The 17244-nt window shown below is 39.7% G+C and overlaps 1 protein-coding gene across 2 annotated transcripts; it reads right to left on the bottom strand.

Annotated features, from left to right (window-relative positions):
* Positions 1-1894: 1894 nt before the first annotated feature.
* CUNH6orf62 (chromosome unknown C6orf62 homolog) lies at positions 1895-16793 on the bottom strand. Of its 2 annotated transcripts, none has more exons than XM_055323323.1 (5): positions 16644-16793; positions 12869-13045; positions 11803-11925; positions 6332-6466; positions 1895-3346 (listed from the first exon to the last, which is right to left on the bottom strand). In XM_055323323.1, exons 1-5 carry the CDS (start codon positions 16683-16685, stop codon positions 3221-3223), a joined length of 603 nt encoding a protein of 200 aa, XP_055179298.1. In that variant the 5' UTR covers positions 16686-16793; the 3' UTR covers positions 1895-3220. The 2 variants fall into 2 exon arrangements, with proteins under 2 accessions (XP_055179298.1, XP_055179297.1); XM_055323322.1 differs by lacking the exon at positions 16644-16793 and adding an exon at positions 15242-16610.
* Between the last annotated feature and the right edge of the window lie 451 nt (positions 16794-17244).

Below are 17244 nucleotides of genomic sequence, written 5' to 3'. Positions count from 1 at the left end.
CAAAACTCAAAAATCACTGGTGGTCCCAATAAAGAACAGAGCATTTCCATGTTGTTTCCCAGATTGCTTCTTAGTTACAGGGGAAAAAAAGTCACTATACGATTCAGAAACAAGACACCACCTCGACCAGTCAAAATTCATACCAAGAGCAAATTGACAGTGCATTTCTGGATATTAACTGGAGAAGGGAGTGAGGTTACATGAATTGGGTGCTGGCCAGAGTGCATAATCCCAAATTCAACCACGAAGAAGCATCATTCAGATGCAAAATGAGGAATACTATTTTAAAAAATTAGCCTACTCTTCAAAAAATGTCAGGGTCCAAAACAAAGGCCAGATTAGAGACTAGAGATTTGACAGCTAAATGCCAACAGTCCTGTAGTGGACCGTTGGTGGGGTGGGTTTTAAATTAAAAACAGGGTATTGGGACGCCTGGGTGGTTCAGTGACTGAGCATCTGCCTTCGGCTCAGGTCGTGATCCGGAATCCGGATCAAGTCCCCCATCAGGCTCCCTGCAAGGAGCCTGCTTCTCTCTCAGTCTGTGTCTCTCATGAATAAATAAATCTTAAAAAAATAAAAGCGGTATTTAGGATGATGAACAAAACTGGAATATCAATGACAGATTAAGGAATATCACCATTACATTTCCTGGATTCGGTAACTTTACTGTGGTTATGCCAGAATAGCCCCGTGCTTGGGACTAGGGGGCAAGTACTAGGGGCCAAGGAGTAAAGATGTATACATGATGTATGTACCAAACAAATGATTCAAGAGATGTACAGGGGATCCCTGGCGGTTTAGCACCTGCCTTCGGCCCAGGACATGATCCTGGAGTCCCAGGATCAAGTCCCATGTCAGGCTCCCTGCATGGAGCCTGCTTCTCTTTCTGCCTGTGTCTCTGCCTCTCTCTCACGAATAAATAAAATCTTTAAAAATATATATATATACACACATAGAAAAACTGGGAAAAAATGTGGGTAAAGGTTATACAGAACTTTGTTAAAACTTTTCTAAATTTATTCTAAAATAAAAACTTGCTCTTTGCACTCAGGACTGTTGGCAGTCCCGATCTTTGAATAGGACCCAATCATGAGACATTCGAAACCATTTGTTCAAAGAGATTCTAATTTTTTTTTACAAGATTTTATTTATTCATGAGAGACACACACAGAGAGAGAGAGGCGAGAGAGGCAGAGACACAGGCAGGGGGAGAAGCAGGCTCCATGAAGGGAGCTCGACGTGGGGCTGGATCCCGGGTCTCCATCTGGGGTCTCCAGGATCACACCCTGGGCTGAAGGCGATGCTAAACCGCTGAGCCACCCAGGCTGCCCAAAAGATTCTAATTTTCAACTGAGAAAATCTGTGAAAGCATTTTGAAATTAAGAATATTTTTCGGTGGGGGGGTGGGATAAAAAAAAAAAAGTATTTTTCTGGGAGAATGCCTCGTGGCTCAGTAGTTGAGCGTCTGCCTTTGGCTTAGAGCGTGACCCCAGGGTCCCTGTACGGAGCCTGCTTCTCCCTCCACCTATGTCTCTGCCTGTCTCATGAATAAATAAAATATTTTAAAAATATATTATTTTTCTGGGACACCTGGCTGGCTCAGTCAAACATGCGACTCTTGACCTCAGGGTTGTGAGTTAAGAGCCCCATGTTGCATGTGGAGCCTGCTTTAAAAAATCTATTTTTCTTTTCCATGAAGCAAGGAACAAGACCAACCTGATAACTGCTAAAGCTGACAAAATGTCTTTTTGATTCCTATTCCTTGAATTACAAACCCATCTACCATATTTTGTCCTAAGTTTGCTGTGTAACTAGACTGTAAAATATAACCTGTAAAATAACCCCCAGGGTCATCCTACCCAGTAACTTGGAAAAAAGAAGTTACCACTTCAAGTTTTGTGTATTCACCTGAATAGTCAGGGAACTTTCACCTATTTTATTTAGGTTTTCATTTTTTCAAATTCCAACCAGAAGCTAAATACAATTGGAAACCAGTAAGCACTAAGTTTTACTCCAAAGGAGTAGGATCATTCAGATTTACTCCATAAAAGTATGCAACCCTTAAGCAAAGCTTTTCTTCATTAAAAAGAAAAAAAAAAAAAAACAAGAACAAAAACCCAAAAAACTATACAGTAGTCTTTCCTTATGTTCATTGCACAAGTGAGTTCTGCTTTTAGAGCTTTGACAGTGAATGGTTTTTAAACAATTTAAAGATCCCAACTTTAGTAACTTTTTTCTACTCCAAAAAACCCTCAAGTTTTCCTTTAGGATAGGGTAGAAAGTAACTTTTTTCTACTCCAAAAAACCCTCAAGTTTTCCTTTAGGATAGGGTAGAAACCAGTATTTTCTGCACAATTCACTGGGTTTTCTTTGTAATAAAAATCTCTTTAAAACCAAAAAGAAAAATCCTTCATCTATCATGGTTTCTGCAGCTATGAATTTCTCAGTTTTATAGCTGCTTTAGCTACCTCAGACTCCAGGTCTGTTTTAATGTGTATAAACTGTATCCACATTCAGCAGAATACTCTCCTAACAGCAACTTAGGGAAAGAGATCTGGAAATAAAATACATTTATGAGTACCAGGAAACAAACATGGCCCAGTAAAACATGAGGCAAGAATGCCTACAATGAGATGCTTTTTTTTTTCCTTTCATTTAAGAATTCTTTCCTGTGGTTGTGTATCTTTTTTTTTTTTTTTTGAACAACCACTTCTGGTCATTAGAATGAATCTGACAGTGCTCTGGAACAACGGTGATTACAGCAAAGCTATTAAGTTTTTTTAAAATGTTATTTATATCTTTTACATTCACTTCTCACCCTCTAAAAACTGATGACAGATGTCAAGAGGCAAAAACCAGCACAAATGGAAAGACCATCAAAAATGAGTATCACCTTGTGCTTTCAGATACATTTAAGCATTTCAGTGTACAATAGTCCTTTCACATTTTTAGTAAGATGCTGATGCAGTGCAGCAAATATGCAAAGCATCTTCTTTCACATAGTCCGTGCAGAAGACACACCTAATTTTTTTTAAGTTCTGAGACACGAATAACCAAAAAGGAAAAAAAAAAAATCCAGGATGAACAAGTTTCAAAATGCATAGTGTTCTGTGCATGAGTCCATTTGCTTTAAATTCTGAAAGAATAAAGTATAAGAAAACAAGAAAACAAAAAACTGCTGCTGCACTCTGTGATCTTGTCCATTTTGCTGGTCAGCACTCTATTCTGGCATGTAGGGATGGAGGTGATCCTCTATGGTGCCAACTGCCCAGTGGGTAAGCTGTTCCTGTGGCAGGTAGAGGCAGATGCTGCATAACTTGAAGATTGTAGCTTTGTTTTTTGGAGTCTGGAAGGGGAATAATTTTAATAATCTTAGTAAGACTTTTAACAACAGATTGTCACGTGAAAATCTCCCCCATCACCGAATCAAGCAATCATGGACACAATAATAATGCATATAGAGCAAGGGAATTAATTATGGTCTGAATCCATAGGGACTTCAATCTAGTCAGGAAGACAAAACTGTGCCATATAAAATATAGAAAGAAACATGATTATAAACTAAATAAATGTTTAGAGAATTTATTTAAAAAATTAAATGTCTGGAAAGTCAACCATGGACAACTTGCCAACGGGAAATAAAGTTAAAGGCACTTCACAGAGATAGATCTAAATAGAGGCGTGAAGTCATAATTATACACAGAAAAGACAACAAATGTGGTCAGAAGTTAGAGAAAAGAAATAGATAAAAAAAAAAAGAAAAGACCTAAAGCATTACCTGGGGTAAAGGATTGGAAGAAAACGAGAGTATTACCATTACTACTACTACTACATCTGCCATAGCAGATGTGCTAGCTGCCTTCACAAATCACTAGTAAATGGAAAATGAAAGCTACCCCCCAGGCCCGCCTTCCAAGTTGTCACTACAGCACTTCTTTAAAAAAAGGGCAAAAGCAGTCTATACATGTAAATGAACTTATACATTATGCACAATATTTTTTCATTTTTTCCCATTTTCAATGTTACAACCACCTTATGAATATCATTTATTCAACAAAGAACATGCTCACAGGAGTAACTGGTCTGAGATTTCACAGCTAGTAGGTGGCTGCACGTGGATGAGAATCCAGATTCTAGGCCTGTGCCTCACTACCACTTGCCCATCCAAAATTATCATTTGGTCTAGTTCTTTCATACACCTTACGTTATGATAATGGACACAAGGTCTCTGTTAGATGATCCTGATCAAGTTCCTTAGTTTTCTGATCTCTTCACCTACAAAGTGGGAGTAATGAGACTTACACTTCCACAAGACTGTTGTGAGGGTTAAATGAGCTCATACTAGTAATATGCTATGCTGCCACTCTCCTACCAGGGCCTTCATTCTTCTAGATTATGGTGCAAATATGGCAACATCTGTGGTTTAGGAAGATCAAGAACAGAACCTGAAAGAAGGGGGACCGACGGGCATGAAGGACCAAATGCATCTATAACGAGGGTGACACCAGCTATCCCCCTTTGCCCAGGGGGCTGGGGTTTCTAGGATTTGGGACTTTCAGTGAGAAAACCAGGCATTCCAGACAGACTGCTGGTCACCCAAATTTAGTTTATGAGCTTAACAATTTTCTTCTCATTAAAAGGATTCAGGCTATTTGCTTCATAAAGCACAGAAAACATCCAACCTTGATCTAAAACAGGAGATAATTTACTACTTATTTAACAAAGTAACTCCTTCAAGTCACCAGTCATTTCTATATATTATTGATCTATATATTTGCAGGAAAATGAAGTCTCTACATTAATACATTGTCATTATTAAATCTTCTAGGACTAAGTCTCTGTTGTAGATTCCATAATATAAGTCAATAGCCTGCTATTAAGTATTATCTCAATAAATTACTCAAAGTACACAAGTAATTAAAAATTAAAAATATCTACCATAAGAGAGCTAAGGTAAAGAAGAAATGGGAAAAAAAAAAAGTCCCCCAAACCCAACCAAGTCATGGTTTTTGTTTAATGAAATCCTTCCACTGAAATTAACTTTCTTCTGTTAATTCTCACAGCTCTTATTTGTACCTATAATACTATAGGTACTTAAGACTTTCTTACAAGATACAAAATCAGTATGTAATCTTGCCAAGTGGTCTTCAGCTCCTTCAAGGCAGCAGCAGGATTCACCTTTGTATTTTTTACTACCTCACAGACTCTAAAAATAAACCCATTGTTTACTATGCAAAATTAGTATCACAAATACTCTTCTAAAAGTCTTTACTTAAATCTCCTCCTCAGAGAGGCCTCCTCTGGTGGCACCATCAAAATTCACACCCAAAAGCTTACGCATCCTACACCTACTTCCTTTGAGCGCTCATCACTGTCCAACGGCATACAGTACTGCTCTATTGCCTCCCCCACAGTGGAGTAGGAAACCATACAGACAATTTTTGTCTTGTTCACTGCTGCACAGCGCCTGGCACATAGTAAGTAGGCACTGATTTGTTGCATGAATGATAATTAAAATGATGCTATTTTTAAAGATTAATAACAAGGTATCTTACAAATTTTAAGGGAGGACATTCAGGTTTAGGTTGATGAAAATAATGTTCTAGAGAATAAATAATCTGGAATACCTGGATTGCTTAAATTGGAAGTGCTTGTTTTAAACACATGTGCATCTTTTATGGGACGCCTGGGTGGCTCAGTGGCTTAGCACCTGCCTTCAGCCCAGGGCATGATCCTGGAGTCCCAGGATCGAGTCCCACATCAGGCTCCCTGAGTGGTGGAGCCTGCTTCTCCCTCTGCCTATGTCTCTGCCTCTCTCTCTCGGTGTCTCTCATAAATAAATAAATAAAATCTTAAAAACAAAAAACAAAAAAACCCCACACATGTGGATCTTTTAAATACTTCATCCCTTTAGATTTTTATTTAAAAGGTCTAGGGCCAAAGCTTCTCCAATTATGTGTTACTAGTCACCTAAGGATTTTGTTCAAAACCTAAGATTCTCTGAGTAGGACTGGAGTAGAGCCTCCGATTCTACATATTTAAGAATCTGTTATCATCTGTTGACTATATTTTACAAAGAAAAGCTCTACAGCAGCATTTCTTAAATTCTACTGCAGACTGGAATCATGACTTTTAAAAGCTCCCAGTAGTTCTAATATGCATCAAAGTTTGGGAACCACTGTTCTAAGGTGGTATCTGTTTGATTTTTAAGTAACTTCAAAAATAATGCAATGTTGAAGTGGCAAAACAGAATTAATTAAGATATATAGAAAGCAGTTTGCTAATGAATAAGCTTTTTAAATAAGCTATTAAGTAGTTAAACAAAGCTTACCTGCAAGTGCTGTCTGTCAATGAAGAGAAACACTGACTGGTTAGGATTGTTGACAACAATTCCAGTCTTGTCCTTGCGGCTCAGTACATGCAGAAACTGTTTCTCATAGTCACCGTGATGAAACTCAAATTTGGCCTAATTAAGAAATAAGTTTACATGTAACTACAAAGACATTACCTACCTGAAACATCTACTGCAGCCGTATGCATATAGGGTGTCCAATATGGCAGTCCAATAAGGCAGTCTTAATTTTAATTCAATCAATGCAGTTTAAAAATTCAATTATTTTTTTTAAAGATTCATTCATTCATTCATTATTTATGGGGGGCGGGGACAGAGACACAGGCAGAGGGAGAAACAGGCTCCATGCAGGGAGCCTGACATGGGACTCAATCCCGGGTCTCCAGGATCAGGCCTGGGCTGAAGGTGGTGCTAAACCGCTGAGCCACCCAGGGTGCCCTAAAATTCAGTTTTTAAAGTTAGCCAGGGGGATCCCTGGGTGGCTCAGCGGTTCAGTGCCTGCCTCTGGCCCAAGGCATGATCCTCGAGTCCTGGAACTGAGTCCCATGTCGGGCTCCCAGCATGGAGCCTGCTTCTCCCTCTGCCTGCCTCTCTATGTCTATCATGAATAAATAAATCAATCAATCAATCAAGCTAGCCACATTTCAAATGCTCAATAATCCAATGTTACCAGTGACCACCATTCTGAACAGTCTATTGAGTTATACTCCATCACAGAAAAGTTCTAGTGGATAGTACTCCACTACAGAGTTTGACCTTCAACAAAAACTGCACCAGTGACGAGATCCTAGTTCTCAATGATTTTATGCCAAATTTTATAAAACATTTGGGGGGGGGGGGTGCACACACACTGTGCATGGGGTAGGGTGAAGGAGAGGAGAGAATCGCAAGACGACGCCCTGAGTGCAGAGTTCAATCTCACAACTGAGATCATGATAGGAGCTGAAATTAGGCATTGGGTCTTTAACCGACTGAGTCAAGCAGATGCCCCTAAAATGAGATTTTCAAATCTGACTCAAAACTCCCAAGTTAGTACTTTAATTAAGCCCAATGACATATCTCTCCTTTCAATTACAAAGAACACACACTATGGATGGCTTTTATAAAGAAATATATTCCAATCTCAGCTGCACATCTCACTACTTATGTGACCTTGTACATATCTTCCCTACTTTACCAAACTTCAGCTTCCTCGCCTATAAAACAAATGGGTTCTAGCCCATTAGGACGGTGAAGAGGATTACATGCAATGTAAAGCCCACACCGGAAATACAGTTCCAGTCCTCACACAGATGAGCTTGAGGATATATGAAACTGGTTGAGCATTTGCCTTTGGCTCAGGTCGTGATCCCAGGGTCCTGGGATCAAGTCCCACATCGGGCTCCTTGCAGGGAGCCTGCTTCCCCCTCTGCCTATGTCTCTGCCTCTCATGAATAAACTCTCAAAAAAAAAAAAAAATCCTCGCAATTTTTGGAAATGTCATGTGGATGTTTTCCAGATTACAAAAGTTTTAAGGGGGATCCCTGGGTGGCTCAGCGGTTTAGCACCTGCCTTTGGCCCAGGGCGTGATCCTGGAGTCCCGGGATCGAGTCCCGCATTGAGCTCCTGGCATGAAGCCTGCTTCTCCCTCTGCCTGTGTCTCTGCCTCTCTCTCTCTCTCTACATCTATCATGAATGAATAAATAAAAAAATATTTAAAAAATTAAAAATAAAAAAATTTTAAGTTATGAAGAACATGAGGAAGATCAACTCTAACCTCTCACAGAATGTCTGTGGAGACCAAATGCTGGGTGAAATGACTAAGCTAGTGGAGAATTCAAGAAACAGAAACCTTGGGATGCCTAGGTGGCTCAGTGGTTGAGTGTCTGCCTTCAGTCAGGGGCATGATCCTGGAGACCCGGGATAGAGTCCCACGTCGGGTCCCCCGCAAGGAGCCCGCTTCTCCCTCCCCCTGTGTCTCTGCCTCTCTCTCTCTGTCTCTCATGAATAAATAAATAAAATCTTTCTAAAAAAAAAAAAAAAAGAAACAGAAACCTTAAAGAATCTTATATTTAGATAATGTTGAATTATTTAAAAAAATTGTTAGTCCATTTGATTCAGGCAGTTTTCATTCTTCTGTTATAGGAATCACCAACATGGAAAAAATCATTAGTTCTTGACATCTAGAATTTTAGCACCCAACTTTTCTTATAAGCCATAACCTAAGCTAACATAAGCTAAGCTACCCTACATAGGATTGTGTAAATACGATATTCAACTCTATCTCTGCACAAATTCAAATGTTTACTGAACTCTTAGTATATGAAATGCATGTTATTAGATACTGAAAAATATGAGTAGTTATTCCACCTAAGGGGCTCTTATACTGCTCAAAAAGACAAGCACTTGCAAATATAAAACCTAACTTGCTTCATAGCTTTCTTAGAATAAGAATGTGGTTATCTGTATAACTCTAAAATGGATTCTTATCTTCAAAGTGCCATGTGAAGAAGGGAGAGATAACTAGCCCGTGGGTATTGTGGGCAGAAGTAGCAGGTGATTCTGGATTGGGTCTTGAAAGAGGACAGTGATTTTTCCCTGTCCTCTTTCTTTACTAAGAAAAGGTAGTCTGGGAAATGCCATTCCCAGAAAAAGACCAACATAAACACTAATGTATCAAAAACAAATACTGTGCAGGGAGCCTATCTGGTTGGCCCTGTGGGTGAAGTGTCTGCTTTTGGCTCAGGTCCTGATCTCAAGGTCCTGGGATCCAGCCCCAGGATTGGGCTCTGCTCCATGCTCATCGGGGAGTCTGCTTGTCCCTCACTCTCTGCCTCTGCTTCTGCTCATGTGCTGTCTCTCTATTGAATTTGGGAAGGAACAGTCCACACCAAAGGTGGGAAGGAATTGATTTAGGAAGGAACAGTCCACACCAAAAAGAAAACTATTAAGTGGCATGAAAGTAATGTCCAAAAATAACAAAATATTTGAGTAGTGTGATGAATAACTAACCTGCAGCAAGAGAATTTAGGGACAAAGAGGAAAAAGATACTTTAACAGCACCTCCCAGCACTTCATAGTAACTGTGAATATAGCAGAAACTATTGAAAAACAACCTGTACTCTGGTTCCAACTAAATCTCATTACTATTCAGATTTCCAAATGCCTTAATTAAAAAAAAAAAAAAAAGCTTTTCAAGTTAGTTTACCTTTCCTTTTCTCATTTATCTTAAGAACTATGTTATTTATCTTTAAAGCTTCTCATTTAGGATACTCATTTATTTTATTTTTTTTAGATTTATTTATTTATGATAGACATAGACAAAGAGTGAGAGTGAGAGTGAGAGTGAGAGAGAGAGAGAGAGAGAGAGAAAGGCAGAGACACAGGCAGAGGGAGAAGCAGGCTCCATGCCGAGAGCCGGATGTGGGACTCAATCCCTGGTCTCCAGGATCACACCCCAGGCTGCAGGCGGCGCCAAACCGCTGCATCACCAGGGCTGCCCAAGTATTAGAAATTTTAAAAAATATGAGAAACAGACCAAATTTTTCCAATAGCAAATATATGAAAAATAAATATATATTTATGCATAATATAAATATACATGTACACTATATGTACTGTAGTACATGTATTGTGTACAATTGTATTGTATTGTATACAATACAAATATATATATCTCTCTCTCCTACCAGTGCTCCTGGAGAGCAGTTACAGTTGAGATGCAAGACCTGCTCTGATAACCATAAACATGCCTTAACATTCCTGTCTTCCTACTTTTAAGATTTTATTTATTTATTCATGAGACACAGAGAGACAGAAGGCAGAAACATAGGCAGAGGGTGAGGCAGGCTCCATGCAGGGAGCCTGATGGGGGACTTGATCCCAGGACTCCAGGATCACGCTCTAGGCGAAGGTAGACGCTCAACCAACCACTGAGCCAGCCACTCAGGCATCCCTGTCCTCCTCCTTTTTATATCCGACTCATATTCTCCCAACAAGTTCACATGAGTCAGATATCGTCCACTAAAGGAAGACATATAATACGTTTACCTATATTTAGGCCATATGTTATCCTTAGAACTTTTTTCTGTCAAGTGGAATCTTAGAAAAAGGAACAATAATTTATTTGAGCTGATGTGCAGGAACATTACCATGGAAAAGGGGCAGTACACCAACTTGTCTATCATACACAAAAGCACCATAAAGATGCTTCATAGTAATAGATGAATGCAAAATTTTTTCAGTAGTAATTTTCATGTTTCTAACCAATTAGCCTAAAATAGGCATTCTAGTATTTAGGAGGCTTAAAATGAGTTTTTAAATGTCGTTATTTAGGTTTCTAATTGTAAAGTACAGTCAATGTCAAGTTATAAAATATATGTATATATGTACAATAAAGAAAACAAGTCATAGCTATACTTGACTTAGAACTAACCATAACATTGTGGCAAATGATATTGTACTTTCTCCTGTGCATATAAAAATACTATAAATAAAATTATGATCACTGATATTTGGGTAAATGCTCTAAAAACCAGAAATTTTCTAGTACATCAGTGATAAAAGTTAGCACAACGTCAAGGAAGACTACTTAATCACTACCAGATTTACTTTTCCTATATATATGTGTGTGTGTGTATTTATTTTAAAGATTTTATTTATTCAAGAGAGACAGGCAGAGACACAGGCAGAGGGAGGAGCAGGTTCCCTGCAGGGAGCCCGATGTGGGTCTTGATCCCAGGATCATGATCTGAGCCAAAAGCAGATGCTCAACCACTGAACCACCCAGTCTCTCCTGAATAGTTTTATACACAACTCTACTTTTGAAAAGGGGTTGCTTTCTTTAAGATTTTATTTGAGAGAACGAGCGAGTGAGCATGAGTTGAGCGAGTGAGCATGAGTTGGGCGAGTGGCAGAGGGAGAAGCAGGCTCCCCACTGAGCAGAGAGCCTGATGTGGGACTCAATCCCAGGACCCTGGGATCATTACCTGAGGTGAAGGCAGACGTTTAACTGAGTCACTGAGGTGCCCCTTGAAAAAGTTGTTTTTGTTTTTTGTTTTTTTGTTTTTTTTAAAGGGTTTTTTAACCCATTTCTTAGATTACATTCCTCTGAAAACCAGGTAACTAAGTATATTATTTCAGGAGTGTGTGGGGTACAGATCTAAAGTTCATTCTTAGGCCCCTCTACAAATCAACAAATATCTACCTGAAAGATTTTCTCTGGCCGTAATTTTGTTTTATTTTTCCCGGCCATAATTTTAAAGAAAGACACATTAGGGTAGTTAGGACCACCTCATTCTCAAGAGATGTCACCCAAGTCCTTTCTCCTCTCACATCACAATATTCAAACAGAGGGGAGCAACTCATGAAGTAAAACTGATTAGAACAATGCATATTCCAAAAAATTTTCTTAACTTAGGCCCTATTCCAGGAGTTTTTACTGAGTGCACACTACACTTAGAAAAAAATACCTGAACAGGCCTAAAAGGCTCATCAGATTCCTTCCACCTAGAAAACAGGAGACAGACAATTTTTTCAATATCATTCCGAGGCCAAAGAATGAAATCCATCTCCTGAGTACAGCCAATTACATCCTATAAAAGAATTAAAAAAAAATTACTTTCAAAGAAACAAAGCTGTAACATGCAATGCCACAGATTACAGGTGTGATTATAGAAACATTTCATAAATACAAAAGATCTACTATGTATCATTTTATACATCAAGAGGTAATAGTAATAGGACAGTCTACAATCTGAATAGCTCATGGCCTAATTCTAATTTTTATCTTATAGGGTTCACCTACAGTCACCCAGTCCAATGTTCCTCACACCACGACCTAAATTAATCAGCACATGGTGAAAACTTCAACTGATTTTTCTTGTTAAGTCCTTGTATTTTTATTTCCATTTTTTTAAACCAGAATCTCGTTAATATTTAAGTAAAGGTGTCTTGAATCTAATATTAAACATGTTCTTATTACAGCTTAAGTGCTATTTTTATTATATACTTACAGAAAACTATTTTCTCCATTCCTGTTCCTTATTATCACAGTCCAGTCAATTAATTTTCAAAGGCCAATAAACCTCTTTTGGACCAGTACATTGTTATCTCTAGCCTTCCCCAATCCCAGTAATTGTGGGGATCTCTTGGTTCAAGTATGTTCGTGTTAACTTCCAAAAGTTAGAGGTTGGGGAGCAGTAATTCCTTCCACTTTAAATTTCTTATAAGGAACATGTTGTTAGTTCTCTCCCCAAAATGAAAAATACAATGAACAGTAAAATATTCCCAGCAATAATATACAACATTATCAGAATACCACACATAAAAATATCCATATTTTATCTGAACTTTTTTTTTTTCTTTTAAAGAATTTAGACCTGAGCTGAACCCAACTGTTTAACTGACTAAGCCACCCAGGCACCCTGAAGTCAACTTTTTAAGACTTGTGACCACAGTAACTACCCATACTTAGAGGGAAAACGCAAGTTTAAATCACAAAAACTTACCAAATCAAGAGTGAAAAACAGAACTTACCCTTCTCATAGACTGGTATCGAGGAGCATGGAGCTGTACCACATCCTTCTGTAAAAGCTCTATGGAACTTTCCAAGGAATAGCTGGAGTCTCGCACACCTTTCAGGATATTTTCTTCATAATTATTTGTCATAACTGGTATAACCTCAGACACTTCAAAAAGTGCTGATTTTTTCTTCTAAAAAAGGGGGGGGGGAGGGAGAAGATGTATTAACTCACCTGTAGTGCAGTCTTTTAACACCCAGTTCATATTACAATGTCATGTACCTTTATTCTAACTCAGCAAAATTATCAACTCAAGTAATTTCTGTGCATATTTTCAAATAGGTGGATCGTTCTGTTCTTTCCCCAAGCACACAAAAACAGGCTATCATCAGAATGTTTTACTGCATGGCTTCATAGTATTATGGTATCTATAACATGTAACTTATACAGTGTATCTTAAATACTATGAGAAACAAACACTAGACATACTTAACATTTAAAAAAATAAAAAGTGATTTACTCTTGATGTAGTTTTATTTAACTGATTCTACATACAGCTAAAATTAAATCTCAGCAGTTTAAAAACAGTTGTACAAATTCAGTTTAACTCCTTAAAAGGGTCAAGTTCCATTACTCCTTTTAGATATTACATAACAGCTGTCAATATATGAAACAAGAAAAAAAAAAAAAGTCTATCAAATTGAGTTTCAAATTTAGTTGTGACCAAGTGCTCATCAATTTAGGTTGTAAAATCCATGAACTACTCAGGACAATTGCCTGGGTACTATCCATTCAGAGTAAAAATGGGATTTTATGGTGTTAAAGAACTAGATGATACAACTTGAGGCATCTTATATATTAAAGAACTAATTTCACCACCTATGTCTTAGATTTCTAGTGAACTTCATTATAGTATCTCCAATTGAAATCTGATCTTAACACTTCTGCGGTCAGCATATTAAAGAAGACAAAATGGAGAAGTAAATCCTTAGTACTACCCAAACTTGGGATAATCACTTCAAAACCACTTTGAAACCACTTTACAAAGCTACACTCAAGCAGCCAAGCGCATTCTTAAATACAGGCATACCTTGGAGATATCACGGGTTGAGTTCCTGACCACAGCAATGAAACAAGTATCACAGTAAAGCGAGTTGAATTAATTCTTTGGTTTCCCAGTGCATATAAAAATTATGTTTACACTACATTTTAGCCCATTAAGTGCACAAGCATTAGGTCCAAAAAAACAATGTACATATCTTAGTTGAAAAATAATGCTAAAAAATGTTAACCACCATATGATTTCAGCAAGTTGTAAAAACTGGTAAGTCACTGTAACAAATAGATTAATAAAAAAAAGCCTAAAACATCAAGAATTACCAAAAAGTGACCCAGAGACATGAAGTGAGCAAATACTGCTGGAAAATGACACTGATGGGACTTACTCAACCCAGGGTTGCCATAAACCTTCAATTTAGAAAAAACAAAATATCCATGAGGCACAATAGAGTGAATAAAACCAAGGTATGCCTGTACTAATAACCTTTAAGTTACGAGTTGGGAAAATGCCCATGCCCGGGAAACTTCCAAACACTAAGCACGTGCCACATGAAGAATAGATTTCTAATCTGAAATTAGCTCACCACCTAAGTGCAAAAATCAAAGTAGTATTTCCTTACATTCATAACCTTATCTCATGCCAGAGATCACTGAAGAAACTGTCCATTTTAAGTTGCACAAAAAATACTGCTTTGATCCTGTTCTCCTTGACTACTCACAACTATTTGCTATTTATAACTGCGGCGTTACTTCCGAATATGTTCACCAGCCCCCTCCAAATTTAAATTTCCTTTTCAGGTCCTTTGAATTTTAACGAATTGCACTTCTAAACACAAATTAGCCATTTTCTGTTCCTAAAAATTAAAGTGTGCTGTATTTCATCAAATGTACCATGAGAAAAGGTACCTTTGGTGTGAAATTGAACAAACTACTTTTAGCATATAAAGATTTCAATTCTGATTCACCACTCTCAAATACCCCACTTAAGACCATCTTTAAATTCAGCTATCATGTTCTCTATGTAACTCCACATAAGTGCACTTTATTGTGAAATACAAATCAGTTTCAGTGTTGCTCACCCCCGGCTAACTACAAAAGGACCTTGCGGAGCTTTAGAGCATCTCCAAACCAAGGAGCACTCAAGCCTTCCATTGGTCATCATCCTGCAGCCACACGTGCAGGGAACCACCCAGGAGGATTTAAGTTAAGGCACATACATACACTGGTGTCAACCACTCTTTAACCTAATACGCAATTATTTACGGCTAACAAATTAACAGACACTTACAAAAATCACTTGTGCTAAGTCACATTAAGAATTTCAAATTACCTTCTCCTTGAATACAAAGGCAATATACATCTTGAAGTCAAACTGGTCAGCTAGAGATTCTTTTTTCTTTCTAAGCTGAGCACGTAGTCTGTTCAGAGCTTGTTTCTTCCGGGAGTTTGGGTCCCCCATTTTGAAATACAGGTGGTACTAAAGCCTTTGGAAATTGTCACTAAACTATGGGCACTTTTTCTTAAGACTCAAGTACAACAGAAACAAGTCATTTTTTTTTCCTGCTAATATGATTGAATAGCTAAAATCACGACCATACGACCATAGCCCAAAAACTGCACCTTCTGGCAATATTAGCAGACTGTCATATTACAGGGTCAAGAAACAAAAGCTGGTGTCCAGTCATGTTTGGACAATGACGTCTGGGGTTATGGGAAAAAGGAAGGGGAGAAAGGAAAGAAAGAGGAGAAAATACTTGGAACTAACTTTTTAGAAAACACATTTGGCTTAAATGCCAAAGTAAAGGCTTTTGGGGGAAATGAATAGCCTATTATCAGGATTTAAGTGTGCAATAAAACACAGCTGACACCAGTCCAATCCTTAAAATCCATCCGGATTTTTGCCCCCTCTTTAGAGAAGGGATTATGAAAAGGAAGGAGGGGGATGGGAAGTGTGATGATCCCTGCTTTCCAAATACCCAAATAAAAAGAATTACAAAGAAAAGGGGAAAAGAAGAAGAAGAAGAAAAAAAAAAAAACCCAACCCCCCCCCCCCAAAAACACGAAAACAGGGTAGGTGAATGAAACTGAAATATCCAATTGGATTTTACCCAGCCAGATCCATGGCTGTAGTACCTAATTAATTAAGTTATCTCAGATTTCACTATTGCTATGTATTGTCAGTGCTTGTTATTGATTACACTTGGTGGTGAGCAAAGAGAAAAGTGCAAAATCGGTAGAGACAGAAGGGGAGAGGTACAGGGTTTCCCTGCAATCAACTACAGTGTATACTGGGGGCGGACAGCTGTTGCCCAAAGGAGCCATGAGAAAAAACAGCGGAGTCATGACCAGCCTCCCCATCACCCACATTTTCACCCTCAGGCGGCTGCTAGTGCTGCTGCCATGGAAAATCATGATGGCAGAGAGAACGGGGGGCTCTGATCCGATACGGTAGCTATTCGGGCTCTGTGGCGAGACCTGGTGAACGCCCGGGATCCCAACACCCCCAGCTTTGCAGGGAGTCCTACATTCCCCCGGGGGAGCCTTCCCTGGGAATCCGCCCCCGTTCACGGCCGCGGGAGGGGGGCGCCTTATCTTCCTGCGAGCATTGCTGGGGCCGAGGTGGCGGGTCCTCCTCCCAGATCCCGAGCCCAGGCCGCGAGCGCCCGGGGACCACCTGCCTTCCACCCCCCAGGCCCCACCCCCGCCCTCTGCCTTCAGCGGCAGCGACTCACTCGCACCACGGGAGACACAGGATCACTCAGGTTTTCACTCATTTCATCGTGGAAACAACTCCCGCCCGGATAGAGGCGGCGGGAGAGGGTAAATGGGAAGGATCAGTGGGAAGAAAAAAAATAGTTTTGTTAATATTACTTTTTTTAGAGTACGCCCAGCCCACCCCCCCTTCAAAAATAGACACACACACACACAGACACACACACACACACACAAAAAAAAAACCCCAAACCCCAAACCCAAACCCTGAAGTTCCCGGACTCTGGCTGAGCTCGCTCTCACGTGGAACAGACCATGTTTCCCGAATTTGGATAGTTTTAAGGTGGGGTCATCAGTCGGCTTCCCCGAGGGGCAGCGGGCGGCGCTGAGGCGGCGGGGAGGCCCCTCCCTGTGCCCGCGGACGCCGGGACTCACGGACCGACTCTCGGGTGGGGTTCGGGCCCTCTAGCCGCAGCCTGCGGGCGGAGCGGTGGCGGCGGCAGAGGCGGCGGCGGCGGCGGCGGCGGGAGCGCTGCTCGCGGCACGGGCGGGAGCCATGTCAAGAGAACACCACCAGCCAACTGAGCCCCTCCATCCCCGCTGCAGTGCGCACTGTGACCG

Source organism: Nyctereutes procyonoides, unplaced genomic scaffold (assembly GCF_905146905.1).
Source record: "Nyctereutes procyonoides isolate TBG_1078 unplaced genomic scaffold, NYPRO_anot_genome, whole genome shotgun sequence".
Classification (NCBI taxonomy): domain Eukaryota; kingdom Metazoa; phylum Chordata; class Mammalia; order Carnivora; family Canidae; genus Nyctereutes; species Nyctereutes procyonoides.
Note: the sequence above shows the minus strand (reverse complement) of the source record. Positions and strands in the feature narration are given on the sequence as shown.